Here is a 16156-nt window from a genome sequence, read left to right as displayed (position 1 = left end):
ATGTGTGTCCAAACTTTTGGTCTGTACTGTAAATATAATATGTGTGTCCAAACTTTTGGTCTGTACTGTTTATATATATATATATATATATATATATATATATATATATATATATATATATACAGTACATAATTACACAATAATTTGAGCTGTAGATACGGCAAGCTTTGAAGTCTTGTGTCTCCCAAATTCAAATGTAAATCCAATGTGAAGTGCTGAACTATAAATTGCTACTTAATAAACATAAAAAATTCTGATGTTCTTGTTATCGCATGTGTAGCATTTTTGTTATGTGGGGTAAAAAAACTGGTCACTGAATTTTGTACAAGATTATTGTACACAGATGGACATACATGTGTGTATATATATATATATATATATATATATATATATATATATATATATATATATATATATATATATATATACATGTATATATGTATGTAAGTATGTAAGTATACAGTATATATGTGTAGGAATTTCAATGTTGGTAACATGTACCACGTTGACAGATCAGGAAACACACAAGTTACAGACAAATTGGTCCTTGCTACATAATACATACTACCCTATAACATGAAAATGAACTTTTTGTTTAAAATCATGTCAGACAACTCATATACATGTCTAGTTGGATTACATTTAATTACAGATGTAATGCCACACAGTTCAAACCAGAGAATTGATGGCCAATTTTATAGAAAGTAAAATATTTCTATATTTGTATAGAATACTGTAAACATTTCATATCCTCATTAAATGGCTGCTTTTTACAGACTGCTTGTATATTGACCAAAGGTGTTTTTCATAATTAAGTTATCAATTCATGATTTCATGATTGAGCCACCTCAATTTTTTTTATTTTTGTATATTGTATAATTAAATCAAACATCTGCATTCGACTACAATTTTCAGCCTTGTGTCTGTTCTTATAAATGTTGTTATACATGATTTGGAGCGATATAATAAACATTGATATTTCATAAATCTCAGTGTTGTAGTATTTTGTCATGGTCATAAATGTCATAAATAATGGGCAAGAATACACACAAAACAAAGAAAAAAACCCAGGTTGGGCAGACATTATTACAAACACTATTGCTTCTTTTGTCTCAGTCTGTTTTGAATCTTCTGCGGCTCATCAAACTGGAGCAGTCTGAGGATGTTTTTATTGTCCATCACACCCTTGATGAACTCTCCTTCTGTAATTTTATCTGTAAGGAGAACAATAGAAGAATAGACTCTAGAAATACTTTGTTTTTGGTTACTACATGTTGCTCACAAGAAGATTGTGTTCCTCAGTTTTGCTCTAGCTACAAAGAAATTGGTGGATCCTTCTACAAAGCAATTACAAAAGCATTATCCTACCCTTTTCTTTCTTCCCGAAAAAGTCCCAGATTTTTTGTGTTCTTTTTTCAGGTGTGTTTTCATCATCTGGGAGGTTTTTCTGGTCCTCTTTGGGGATCATGTTAAATATGGACTGTAAATAAAAACAAAAATTTAAGCACAAACATTCAACCATTCAATTCCTACAGCAATATGATGACACAATATGCATTTCTCCGATGGTTTTGCAAGGCATTAAAAATAAATATACCTTAACAATTTCGTTGATCTCATTTTTGGTTATGCTGCCATTCTTATCCACGTCGTACAAAGCGAAGGCCCATTCCAGCTTCTGGATAGTCTCCCCGGAGGAGGTCAGATGCAGTGCTACAATATACTCTTTAAAATCGAGCGTGCCATCACTGTCGGTGTCGAAACTTCGAAACACATGCTGAGCGTAGGCCTTCGGGTTCGCATCGGGAAAGAACCTGCCGTAGATGCCCTCAAACTGCTCCCTGCTGATGTATCCGCTAGGGCACTCTTTCAGAAAGGCCTGATACCAGGCGTAAAGCTGCTCTTCTGTGTACAATGTGTTGGATTTTAGCTCCTCCAGTAGTTCTTTAGAAAGAGCAATACTTTTACTGTTCCCCATCTCGAGATCTCAGTGGCTCAGCTTCAGTAAACGATCTGAAATAATCACAAGCGTTATTTAAAGCCACTGGATTACAAGGGATCATAGTTTGGATTTTGATTTGATCCATTAGTGTGACATTCTTAGATATTTCCTATGGTGTTAGATGCGAGATGCAGACTTACTGTAGTGTGACATGGCTTAGCTCACAGCAGGGAACCTTTTGGCCTTATTAATGCAACCTGTTCTAATTACTGTGAACAAATAATCTCCTTAGCGGTCCTTTCTAATCACACATGCACACATTTATACATTCTGAACCTTGTTCGAAGCTTCAAAAACCCCACAGTATAGAAAAATAGGGTCGTTTATATATAGAATTTAGGGAAATCAGCCAAGAACTGCTCATATGGGAACTAATTCAAAACATGTTGTAGTCTTGTAGAAATTTACATGTAAAACTGAACTTAAAACATTAATACTAATCTTTATTTTTAATCTAAGAAATGAAAAAATATGTATTTATTATGTACAGGGTTGGGAACACTGTTTTTGTCACTTATAGTTTGTCTTATTATCCATGTGAGGACCTTTGTAGGGTTCACATATCCTTCTTGTTACCAATTTGTAGATAAACAACAACAGGAAAAAAGCTTTTAAAGGAAAACTAATTTAGACCTTGTTGTGAAAATAACCATTGCAACACTGTTGTGGCGTCGGGGGGTTCTGGTTGGGTGGGGGGTTTGGTGGTCTGTTCGAGTGCCGGTTTGTGGAATGGAGGGCAAAGCCAGGGGAAACAAGTAGTATGGATGCTATACATGTTTCTGGATGTGACACCTGTTTTAGAGGAAAACCAGTAGGATATTGTGCAATGTTCAATTTTTTTAGGTCGAAATAACAGGGAACTCTAAAATGAGCTTAAAAATAGAAGAATAACATTAAAAACAGTGACTGTAAAAACAACATTTATTACAAATTAGCATTTGATACAGGACATTTACAGCACTAGTACTGTGACACATGTAGGTCATCAGTGTGGGTCATCACTAACAGATGGATTTGTTGTTTTTCTTAGAGCACCAAATGTAGTGTCAGTTCTGTCATTTAAATCACCAGACTGAGCTGAGTTTTATATACAGTACCAGTTATAAGATTGGACACACCTTTTTCTTAAGTGATTTTATTATTTTAATTGTTCATATAAATACATAAATAAATATATACACACACACACATACATATATATATATATATATATATATATATATATATATATATATATATATATATATATATGTGTGTGTGTTTGTGTGTGTGTATATATATATATATATATATATATATATATATATATATATATATATATATATATATATATTTTTTTTTTTTTTTATCATGATTAATAGCAACTTAATTGCACATTTTTGTTTGTTCTAAATGTTTCTTAAATTAATATTTTTCATGTTTTTCAAACTCTAATCAACAGGGGTGTGGACAAATATTGATGCTTTATGCAAATGTATGTTTATTATTAGTAAACCCGTACTCAACATAGAGCGTAAAGACAAAACATTCTTGTAAATGTTTTATAGTAATTAAAATCTTTTAAATTGCATTAATCATCACCAAACGTTTCCACACGGACAGTTTTAACTGGCGGATGTGCGCTTCATGGAGGATTTAGGTGCTTGATTTAAGACTTGGTGCATCAGTAAAACAAATGTTTAGCTACAAATTTTTTATTTATTTATTTTGTATATCTGAGTAAAGAATGGATGTCGTGAATAGACGTGTTGCGTTGAAGGTTTTAATTTTGCCTCTTTTATAATTATTTATTCATTTTTATTTAATAAAAAAAAAGGTCAAACTAAACAGAAATGTGTTATATATGTGTTATAAATATAAAATATATACAGTATATAATATATTACAAAAAATAGTAATAAAATACTGAAACCATATCGATGATCCTGGTCATGAAAATAATTTATATTGGATCAAAATTTGACACACACACACACACACACACACACACACACACACACACTACGGATGTGCATATCTACAACTCAGGACGATGAAATTGGAATTTCGATGCATAGTCAACAATACTATAAATACATGTAACGTCATACGATTCGCCCTTGTTACAGAACGATGCAGTGTGATCCGATTTCAATGCGATTCAACGCAATACGATGCAATGGAAAAAAATATGATGCTACGCAATTCAAAATGGTACAGATAGTTCACATAGTACTTTTATTTCTTTGCTTCCGTAAGACACTTAATCATCATTTTACTTAAGTGTCTTCTGACTTCTAATGCATGGCCCCTTTCACAAACAGGCCTTTGTAGTGCAAAAAAAAAAGAAAAAAGATTAAACAACACCAGATGTTCTTTTTCTGTTGTGTCTGCAGGAAGATGCAGCTCTACCTCTGCCATGTTAATCTGTATTCTATGTGATTCTCAGGACACGCCTCGGTCTCCGTAGTGTTGTGATACGTCATATTCACGTAGCAGCAGCGGTGTTGAGAGAACGGTAACAAATGATTAGGCACTTTCTAAATAAAAAAAAAATTATAGCGCATCTACTTATAATTGTATGGAAATAAATCAGTTTTTACCGATGCAAATGCCATCGGACCTTGTGTCTGATGCACACTTTTTTAATGCATTAGTGCGTCACATCGTTAACTTTTATGCACGCACGCGCGCGCGCGCACGCACGAGCGCACGCGCACAGCTTTCTAGGCGGTTTATGCCACAGCCAATGAAATCGCTGGAAAAAACCCCAGTGCTCGCGCTTCCGGGATGATGACCGCAATGAAAGCGAACGGTCCAATGAAATCGCGTGCATTAGAAATCACCAAGGAAATCCTCGGCTTCGCCCCTTATTTGCTTTATTAAAGGACGTACTCCAGCTGTGTACAGTAACAGTATCGCAAACCCAGAGCTGTGTGTGTGTGTGTGAGATCATGGAGAAGAGTTTGAGGTGTGTAAGCAGTAAAGCGGAGCGGTTCTGTTACATTACACGAGTGCAGAGTTTCAGCGCGTGCCATCGACTGCACAGGTAAATCAGTACAGCTCCACACACTCCTCTATCCTCCTGTTTAAAACGTATAGCTTACAGTATCCTGAGAAAGCTGCCATCTTATTGTACATAAAACCCGTCTTCTGATGCATGCACTTGATTACAATCATCTGATGTATGTACAAATAAAAAGTGAAATTGACTGGATTTTATGCACGTGCACTTTGAGATATATATGTATTCCTCTCATATGCTACACCATCATGGTGGATTGGACCTAACGCTGATTAGGTGATGGTTCATCTTTTGTTATCTCATATTGATTACAACCAGAACAGAAAACCCCAGTTGCTATTATATGTTGGATAAGGAAATAGAAAAAAAAATAACCTGTTGCTTTTCGTCAGGTGCATCATGGGCGCTGTAGTTCCTTGACTTGTCCAGCAGTTCCGTTATTGTAAAAACCTTTTCAGGGGAAAATCATTCTTTAATCTGATTGGTCAAAAGATGTGCATTTTTTTCCCCTGCACCAGCACAAGTAGTTCCAGCTGTAACATGTGGTGTGTCCAGTTGTGAAAGAAGGACACTTGTGAAAGTACAAATACCCAGCATAAATATGAGTAAAAGTTCTTCCTTTACATTTACATAAATGTACTTGCTTTCAGTGATCATTCTCCTGCACATCCAGTCTTTTTAGTAAGAGTTTTCTATTGTTAAGACACCCAGTGAGAGAACTTTCTTTTAACAATAGACGTTTTTCTCCAAAGCATTTTATCACAATTAAATAGACTACAAACAAAAATTACCTCATGGTAACCCTTGAGAGGAACCAAACTCAAAGTGAACCCATCCTCAACTATCCAAATGTCTAGAAATGATAGTTGAGGTTATTAACCATTCACTTATGGAGACCCATTAAAAAAATGGCCTGAACCATTGTAGCAAACCATTAACACTAATCACAGACCAAATGGATCATCATGGTTTTAGATGTTAACCCTCCACAGTAATCTCATGGATCCATAGGCTGTTCCTGAGGAACCATCCTCAGCTGTAGTGAGGGAAGAAAACTCTAGAAGAAGGTTATCAGGATGAATCAGACAAGTGGTGTCTCCGGAGCATGTGTCGGTCACATATTATTGCTGTGTAATAGATTAGGACACTAAGTTCAACATAAACTCTTGCAAGATCCACGTTGTTCTCACGACAGCTCATTTGGCGTATTTATTCAATTGAAAGTAGCGAGGAAAGGCATGCTATTTTGGAGTAAAATGAGGTTTAGGCTTTACAGTGTAGTTTTTTCAACATGAAAGCACACAAAAGAAAAAAAAATGACTTATATTCAGTACTGAAGTAAACATACTTCATAGGACAGCTTTCAACATATGCACAGAAATCCACGAGATTTGCCGCTATGCTCTTTTTCTGAATTCAGCCGCTAAAGAGCTCAGGCGATAATGCCCTGAAGAACTTGCTCTCCTTTGTGTTTGCATTTAACATTTCTTTTTAATTCTTGTTGCATTTAGCAAATCTCTGAGTGATGAAGAGAACAGGAGAATATTTGGAAAATGCAACAATCCCAATGGCCATGGGCACAACTATAAAGGTTATCGTCATTTTATTCTATCGTTTTTTTTAACACCAGCTACTACATTTGTGACCAATGTTTTGCTTGGTTTTATATCTGCTCAAATTTATTTCCCCAGTTGAGGTTACAGTACAAGGAAAGGTAAGCAACATTTCAACATTTCATTTCATTCATTCATTCATTCATTCATTCATTCTGATAGATAGATAGATAGATAGATAGATAGATAGATAGATAGATAGATAGATAGATAGATAGATAGATAGTGTTGAAGCCACATGTGTAGAAATATCAGTAATTCATATCTATATATTTGATTTTTGCAGATTGACCAAAACACAGGAATGGTGATGAACCTCACTGATCTTCAACAGTATATAGAGGTAGGAGGTTCTTATACCTAATAACTGCTCAGATTCTATTTGTTTCTTTTTCCAAAATGCATTTCCAAAGGAAGCTTGGTTAAAAAAAACATTACATGTTAATAACCTACTACTCAGAAAATGATTAAATGATAATTAGCCTTTGATTTACCGTATTTTTCGGACTATAAGCCGCTACTTTTTTCCTACGCTTTAAACCCCGCGGCTTAAACAACGAAGCGGCTAATTTTTCCTGGGTTTTTCCCGGTTTCACAAACTTCAAGCCAAAAAACTGAGCAACATAACATTAGATCAATGAAATTTCCGAACGGAAACAAAAACGCACGTCAACTGTGTTCTGAGCTGCACGGCATCGGGAGAAAAGCTTTTACTGGGTGATTTTTAAACGCACGACAAAGCCAAAAGATAAACTTCCGAGAGAAATTGTTGTGAAAGGAAGGAGGAAGACAGTGAACAATGACTTAATTGGTAGGCTACTGTTTAGATACAAGCCGTTGTAACACGTTGAGTCTGGGTGAAGGGAGAGCTCGCTAACTCCAGTTACAACAGAAATCATATAAGCACAGACAGGTTTCCAAAACTCGTGCTTTTTTATTTTTCTTGGCAACAGCATTACGGGTTAGTCAATTTAGAAATGATCATCAGAAAATAATAAGGACATAATCCTTGGTCTCCACACACTCAGTAATACCGGAAAAATGCAGTGGCAGGCTATTCCCAAAATACCGCTATGCTCCTAAAGGAAGCGCAACATATTTCACCCGTTACACCCTGTGTAGCGTGTCTTTCGTTGAAGCCTGTGTAAAGTACATTAGTGTAGACACCGGCGGCTTATTTATGTTGAAAAATAAAAATATTTGTAAAATTCAGTGGGTGGGGCTTATATATGGGTGCGCTTTATAGTCCGAAAATTACGGTAACCATATTGTAATGGTAAGTTTATTGCAATACCAGAAATTATGTACAGATATACACTATATTGACAACGGTTTGTGAACACCTGACTGTAAGATTGGTATGTGCTTAAAACATCCCATTCCCCCTGTCCTCTGGGAAGATGTTCCACTAGATTTTGATGTGCGCTTGTGGGGATTTGTGCCCCTTCATCCACTAAGATTAATAAAGTCAGGTACTGAGGTAGGTTAGATGAGGAGGCCTCCAACCCATGTAAAGCATATCTTAATGGAGCTGGTTTGGGAACAAGTTTGGGTCTCCTAGTTCAATTGAAGGAAACATTTCCATTATTGTGTTTACACTTTGGGGAAGAACCACATATGACTGGAAAAGTCAGGTGTCCCAGTACTTTCGTTCATATAATGTACAACAATTATATTTATGTTTCGAGGTGTTTCAGCCTTGTTTTAAACCAAATGTATACTGAATCGTGGTTTTTACATTTATTTACCCACTTTTAACCTTCTAAACCATGACAGTTTGTACATTTTACAATGTACATTATTTACGTATACCCAATATAGGTTTAATCAGTTATCAGAATCTGAATCTTGTTTATTGCCAAGTATGATGGGTTGCATGTACAAGGAATTTGTTATGGTGTGCTGAAAAACAATATGAAAAAATGTAATGGAAAATCGAATAATAATTTAAGATAAAGGCATTAAGTATACAGTTTGTGCAGGGTATGTAAAGTGAGGCGGTGCTATGATCATATTTCCCCGAATAAGTCCAATGTGCAGGGTTGCAATATTGTAGCCCATGTTATTGGGTAGTTACTAAGTAATAAGCAGGTCATACTTGAAAACGTGGCTTGATAAGAAAGCATTAATGCTGAATGACTTGCTGGTATGATGCCAACCTGAGGCTGATTATGTTTTAATGGCACGTGCTAAAGTGGTGTATTTCTTTTATATCTTAGCGATTTGGCAGCAACTCATATTGATTACAACCAGAACAGAAAACCCCTGCTGCTATTATATGTTGGATAAGGAAATAGAAAAAAAAATAACCTGTTGCTTTTCAGCAGGTGCATCATGGGCGCTGTAGTTCCTTGACTTGTCCAGCAGTTCCGTTATTGTCAAAACCTTTTCAGGGGAAAATCATATTTTAATCTAATTGGTCAAAATATGTGCATTTTTTTCCTGCACCATAAATAAGGCTTGGAAATGTAACGGAGCATGAATGAGTAAATGAATGAATGAATGAAACATGCTGTAACTGATGACCATTTATGCATCTGAATTGTATTCAGGAGGCAATCATGAAACCACTTGACCACAGAAACCTGGATCTGGATGTGCCATACTTCGCAAATACCGTCAGGTATGAATAGTACACTGTTTTTTGTGCTGCTGTATATATGCAGGCAATCTATGTGTAGAACATGTGCACCTCTTCTACCATGTGGGAGCAGTTTAGTGCATCAGAACACATCAGATCATCATACAGATTAGTGCTACAACTATTGATTATTTCAAAAAAACTAAAAAAATATTTAATTGAATTTATTTAATTAGCATATTACCTCAAAATGCAAATACAAATATTTGAATAAAAAAATGTAAATACAAATATAAAATATTTTTCCAATGACTTAAACAAAAAGTAAATGCACTGAAATGATCCCAAACTTTGAAAATCTTCCCCTCACCCCCAGTGTTTTCTCCCCGTCCTCCATTTGTCAGTCTGTGCTGTCTGGAAGCTCGTTTTTGCCACATAAAAAAAAAAAAAATCGTCGACTTTTTGCAATTGCAACTTTATTTCTTATTTTTTACAATTCAGACTTTATTTCTCGCAATTCAGACTTTAATTCTCGTAATTCAGACTTTATTTTTTACAATTCAGACTTTATTTATCGCAAACATCCACATTTGTGATAAAAAATCGAAATTAGCAAACAATTTTTTTTTGTGGTGGAAAAAGGCTTCCATAGTTTTTTTTTCTGTCCAGAGTGCTCCAGAGTTTAGTGGGTGGTGTGTCAGTAATAATGGTCCGTGGGGAAACTGTGCTATGTCTGTAGTTAAATGGACTAAATGAAGTGGACATTTTGTATTCGAATTACTCAAAACACTTAAGGAACCATTTTCATCCCTAATACAGATTCAGCTCAGGAGCTTCAGTTCATGTTCTATTCAAATAAAGGCAGAAATGTGGACTTCAGTAACCCAATTGTTAACACAAGTTGGTTTTGATATCTTGGGATTTTTACACATAAATGATGTTTTTACACACATCTTTACTCCCTAGATGTAGGCAGAATACGTCCAGTGAGATGCAGTCATTTATAGAGGTCAGTTGAGAATGGCCAGTTAAATAACTACAGCAGAATTTTGGAATGCCTTTCCAGCTTGGCATCTGCCCGTCTCAGTCGTGGATCGGCACACTTTCACTTTTTTAGCGCCGCCCTGGTGTCTTTCGCCGGCGCCCGCCCACGCTCAGTCACCGTTTATTTTAATCAGGTTTGGACAGCCCATATTGAACTGTTACTGCTGTTTGATATAAACAATAGCTGAAGCACTTTGATTTTATGCACTACACTGCTGCCACATTATTGACCGATTGAATCGCTGCATGAATTAGCAGCAGTACAGATGTTCGACCAGTGTATATAATGTATGCACAGCTTTCATTAAAACCCCTTTCTGTTTTCGGCTGCGCAGCACAACGGAAAACCTGGCCGTGTACATCTGGGACAACATGGTCAAGCTTCTTCCACCTAACATGCTCTATGAGATCAAGGTGCACGAGACGGATAAAAACATAGTCGTGTATCGAGGGGAGTAAAGTAGTACTTTTTGCTGAGGTCTGTAAATTTTAGGCTGTAGGTCAATAGAAAGAAGTTGTATGTCTTAGCACTTTAGATTTTATTAGATTAAAGTAAGTAGAGCACCTGCTGTGGCCTACGCATCATTGGATTAGCGGCAATGAGAATTTGGCTCAGTCTTCTATCAAATTAGACATGGAGATTATGAGAGCTGTAAATCTTTTTTTGTAATTTAGCAAACACGTTGTTATGCTTTGAAAGTTTTACTCAACTCGCCCAAATGATGTTGTCCGGGTTAATGCTAGTGTATACTGTAGTATAATATTGTATAGTACAATGTAACATTTTAACTTTAATTTATATTATTCCTTTACCAAAATGTAATTTTATAAATAGACAACAAATCTATTTACAGATCTACAGAAGTTTTTATTTTTCATAATTTTTCATTAAAGGCATCATTCTCATTACCACAAGGGGGCGCAGCTGCAGTGTGCTAAAGTATTTAAAAACGATTCCCCCAACACACACACACACACACACACACACACACACACACACACACACACACACACACACAGAGATCTGTGTAAACCTCTGTATGAATAAACTAAACAAATCCACAATCCTGTTGCATAGTAAAATACATTTGCTGGTTTATTTTCCCTGTTGGTCAGTTTATTATTTCATATCTGTTTAAAAGGTTCATTTCCAGAACTGTATGGATTTTATGAAATCGACAGTATACTCAAAAATAACATTCCACACCAAAGACAGAAATCACTTCTGACATGTCCCTGCTGATTTATGTCCCTGTCCATAGTTTGCCCCAGAGGTCTTTTGCACATGCATGTCGAAAGTAAATCAAATGGTAAATGATCTATGAAGATGTAAGTTTGTCAGTGGCAAGAAGTAAATCGAAGTGTCTCCGAAATACTTCAGAAAACATGGACCTTAAAATCAAGAATGACTGCCTAGCAATTTAATAATAACACAATTCTTGTGTTAACTGCATTCCATTGGCTCTGTATTTTTTCTCTGCACAATGACAATAAAGTTGAATTTATTCTAATTGAGCCATGGCCTGAACTTTTTTCCCCCCTGAACCTAAAATCCGTGTCTGTGTGAAGAGCTCCATCTATCCGGCATTGAACAAGCCTTCAAAAACAGTTCTTGAGAGTAATGTTATTATTGTTGTTTTACTAATAATAAGGTGTTTGAAACATTTTCATGGTGATTGAACGTATACAAAGAATCTGAAACATGTCTTGTGTGGTGGCGTGAGTCGGATCCAGCAAACCAAACAAATTTTAGCCAAACTTGTCATTCAGTTTGCTTGCAACATATAGTACGTCACTACAGTAAAATGCATTGTCTTTTTATATCGACTTATTGTCTTTTTGTTTTTGTGGCTTGATTGGTTTAGAAAAAAAAATGCACATGCTAGACATTTGCAACTTCTGGCAACACTGATTCAGCTTTATGTTTTTAAAACATACAGTATATCTTTTGCAGTAAACTAGAATTAAATATTAACTGTAAACTATAAGAGTAAAGGTTATTATAACAGCAAATGGAGACGAAATGTGGATTCAGATGTTTAAAAAGAACAAACCAATGTTAAGGTCAGATCTATCTATCTATCTATCTATCTATCTATCTATCTATCTATCTATCTATCTATCTATCTATCTATCTATCTATCTATCTATCTATCTATCTACTCTTTTTTATTTTAAATTACATTTTTTTGTCTGATATATTCTACTTTATTACATTGTAATTCTATTTTCTCCTATATTCTTAAACTTTGTTTTATTTATATCCTTTTTAGTAATTTATATATATATATATCTCCCCCTCTCTTTCTCTATCACTCCATCTAGAAACTCTAAGTCATATCTCTCTGTTTTCCCCAGTCATCTCTCCATCATTAATGCTAATAACAGAACGTTAGCTTTTCACATTACGCTCGGTATTGTAGCCTGTGTGCTAATGTGCTAAGGTGTGATGGAGGACGAGGCAAGAGTGTCATTATCTTACACTGTCCTGAGGGAAGGAACTTTATGTGGAATTTATTAACATCTGATAAAATCGAGTATCTTTTCTTCTAAAAGCCAATATATCCAAAAAGCTAACAGTATCTTAGCTAACCATAGCTAGTTCTCATTCTCCAGTGTTTATTTCCCACTCTCCAGTGTTCTGTATTGTTTAAAGACTATAATCACACTCTTGATATCACCCAAATGAGGATGGGTTTCCCTTTAAAGTCTGATTTCTCCCAAGGTTTCTTCCTCAAAGGGAGTTTTTCTTTGCCACAGCTGCCATGGCTGCTCATCAGGGATAAACACACATCGATTACCTTAACTCTTAGATTCAGTAAAGCTGCTTTGAGACAATGTCTGTTGTGAAAAGCGCTATAGAAATAAACTTGACGACTTAACAGGCTTACATCATTGAACATGCAGTCTTCCTGAATTAAATTAAATTAAATTCCAATTCATTTTTATTTTTATAGCACTTTTAACAATTGACATTGCCTCTAAACAGCTATACACAGATAATGTGGTAATAAAGAATGGATTAGATTGTCTTTATTAGTGTTAGTGTTAGTGACAATCTAATTCATTCTTTATTACCACATTATCTGTGTATAGCTGCTTAGAGAGAATGTCAATTGTTAAAAGCGCTATAAAAATCAAAATGAATTGGAATTTAATTTAATTTAGAAAGACTACATGTTCAATTGCTAAATGGCTACTAATAGACAAAGAATGAATTGTTAATGCCAATCAGAAGGATTCAATCAATAGCAATCAATCAGGCTTAGTGCAATTATTCTTTTAACATACGTACTTGAGCAGTGTACACTCATTTTTCAACTTTTATCTTGTAATCTTTTGCCCCCTGTCATGTCCTCCATGGGTTTGCGCTCTAGAGCAGGTAGGTTTGATTTCATGATGAATTTCTCGGTTTTGCTTTTGCTTCTTTCTCCGAGGAATGTTTGCAAGTATGTAATTCGAAAGCACATGCTGAGGGATGCCACTTATGACAAGAAACCGTTAATGTCAAGTTGCTTAGATTCAAATTGCGAATGCTTTAGTTCAACAATTTAATTATGTACAAGCGTCTACTTTTTTTTTACATTATCAGTTGTGTATGTACATGTTGATCCAAATATATTACACTGGTTTTCACCTCAATAGTCTTAACCCCCAAAACATCGACATTAGGTCATTGCATAAGTAATTGAATGCAAAAAAAGTTATACAAGTTGTCTTGAATTTCACCAATTAAGGAGAGTGTATAGCCTCAGATCAACTAATGATCAACTAGTTCTCTAAAACAAGTCAAATCGGAATCTCGTGAACTTTCAATTGGCGATAGAGCAAAACACAGAATTACAATTTCTGAAAAATGGATGAACAACCAAGCAACGAATGGACACTTTTACAGTAAAAGTGTGAATCTTGTCCCGTTTAGTGCAATCAAATAAATTAATTTGCGCTGTTGAAAATCATAGATGCCGTACAGAAGACATTGAACTTTGTGCATTATCAATCACTGTAATCCAAACCATTGTTTATCTCAATAAATACTGAAATTGTGCACCGTCATACTGACAACATGCCTAAACATTTTGACGATCTTGTTTGTGAACAATCACAAAAGGACTTTTCATTCTGATGGCAATGAGATGTTCATTGACACACATACTTACTTTTGAGAGATGAACCAAGGATTTTGAGACAAGTATAGGCTTTTGCAAGAAATCCATTGTGTTGTGCTGTTTGTACAAATTGTTTTGAGAAATGCACTCACTGGTTTGCAAATATCAAGTTTGCTTCATGATATGCTCCAAAAAAACTGTAATTAATCAGATTTCATTTATCAATTGAAGTGTAAAAGCCATTATATTACTGTTATGTTTCAGAGGATTGATATCTTTCATTAAATTTAATCAATAGAGAGAGTTGAACTAGACTAGATTATTTCAATTCACCCACCTTTTGTTATTCTGGGGGGTTTGCTGCCATAAATCGACTTGACTGGTACAGAGATGTCATGTCCAGGCAGTGATTCAGGAAAAAGCCAAAATTGGAGTAAGATTTTGGCTTCAAGTGGATGTTGAAAAATTAAAGCCCCTGAGTTCAGTTAAAAAATTTGCCTCACAAGCTAGCTAGTTCAGTTTGCCATTTCCCACTTGCCACTTGCCTCAGAAGCCTCAGTAGCTAAATAGTTAAGACTCTGGGATACTGATCGGATAGTCCGGGGTGCATATCGCCAAGCAGCCACTCTTGTGCCCTTGAAAAAGGCTCCTTAACCCTCTGTGCTCCAGGGGTGCTGTTTCATTGCTGACCTTGCACTCTGACCCCAGCTTTCTAACATCACATATGCAATGAAAGAATTTCACAGTGCTGTAAAGTAAATATGAAAAGTAAAAAAACACCATCAATGCACATTATTTCCGGCTCATCATTTCCTTACAAATAAACCTCAGCACTGCTTAGCTGCCACTGTTAGGCCCTTAACCCTTAAAGCAAGTCCCTTAACCCTATCTTCTTCAGGGTTGCCACATCATGCACTGACCCCAGCTTCCTGACAAGCTGGGATATGTGAAAGCTTTCACATTGTACTGCAAGTATTCTGAATTTAACTATGTTTCTGACAAATTGAAAAATCTTGAATTTTAAAAAAGCAAACATTTTTTCACCTGCAGATTGTATTTCTTATTAAAAACACAAAAAAAGCCATGTATTTCACCAGGGTGAGCTAGTTATCATTTGAATGTGCCAGTCCAGACAAAAGCCCCATTCACAGAGAGCCAGTCTTTGCCTGATGAGCTGCACTACATTGATGGCCATGCACAATGAAGCTCCTATCAGGTCCTAACTGCTGTTTTGGCAGATGGTCCAGGATTTTTTTTAATGTTTTGGGTGTTGAATTTGTATGGGTCAGTGATCACAGATTGAGGAATGTAATAAAATCCTGTCAGCTGTGGAAAATTAAAAAGATTATATACAAGTGAACAGAAAGTAACCCCGGGTCTGATTAACTTTTTTATTGTTTGGTAGAAAGGAATTTTTTTATGCTTTAATAGTACAAAATAAAGCTTTGTAATGTATAATTGCTAAGCCGAGCTGCTAAAATCCCATCGGACCTATAAATCCCTTCTATCTTCTTACCTTTCATACTCTTTTTCATTATTCTTCTAAAAATCAAAGACGAAACACCACAAAACTATATATAAATGTATTTACAGTGTCATGTGTGATTTATAGTTACCCAACAAACATCGAACTGTAAATACATAATGCAGAAGCAGGATAGAACATGGACTTTTCCCTAAGTGCAAAAGAAAACCCGAAACAGATGCACACTGATTGATCACTGGAAGTCATAGTAAGACATATTTCAGTCATATGTCTGGCACCTGTGAAGTTTTTAACAAAACAAAGTCTCTTTTAGTCGA

General features: G+C 35.5%; 2 protein-coding genes across 2 annotated transcripts; one reads left to right on the top strand and one right to left on the bottom strand.

Annotated features, from left to right (window-relative positions):
- Positions 1 to 74: 74 nt before the first annotated feature.
- On the bottom strand, positions 75 to 6233 carry rcvrnb (recoverin b). The gene is made up of 4 exons (XM_046852904.1): positions 5382 to 6233; positions 1598 to 2013; positions 1369 to 1480; positions 75 to 1214 (listed from the first exon to the last, which is right to left on the bottom strand). Exons 2-4 carry the CDS (start codon positions 1976 to 1978, stop codon positions 1096 to 1098), a joined length of 612 nt encoding a protein of 203 aa, XP_046708860.1. The 5' UTR covers positions 1979 to 2013; positions 5382 to 6233; the 3' UTR covers positions 75 to 1095.
- On the top strand, positions 4768 to 11204 carry pts (6-pyruvoyltetrahydropterin synthase). Its single transcript, XM_046852905.1, has 6 exons — positions 4768 to 5030; positions 6518 to 6597; positions 6698 to 6720; positions 6906 to 6962; positions 9172 to 9242; positions 10580 to 11204. Exons 1-6 carry the CDS (start codon positions 4936 to 4938, stop codon positions 10701 to 10703), a joined length of 450 nt encoding a protein of 149 aa, XP_046708861.1. The 5' UTR covers positions 4768 to 4935; the 3' UTR covers positions 10704 to 11204.
- The last annotated feature ends 4952 nt before the right edge of the window (positions 11205 to 16156 follow it).

This window comes from Silurus meridionalis, chromosome 7 (genome assembly GCF_014805685.1).
Source record: "Silurus meridionalis isolate SWU-2019-XX chromosome 7, ASM1480568v1, whole genome shotgun sequence".
Taxonomy (NCBI): Eukaryota; Metazoa; Chordata; class Actinopteri; order Siluriformes; family Siluridae; genus Silurus; species Silurus meridionalis.
Note: the sequence above shows the minus strand (reverse complement) of the source record. Positions and strands in the feature narration are given on the sequence as shown.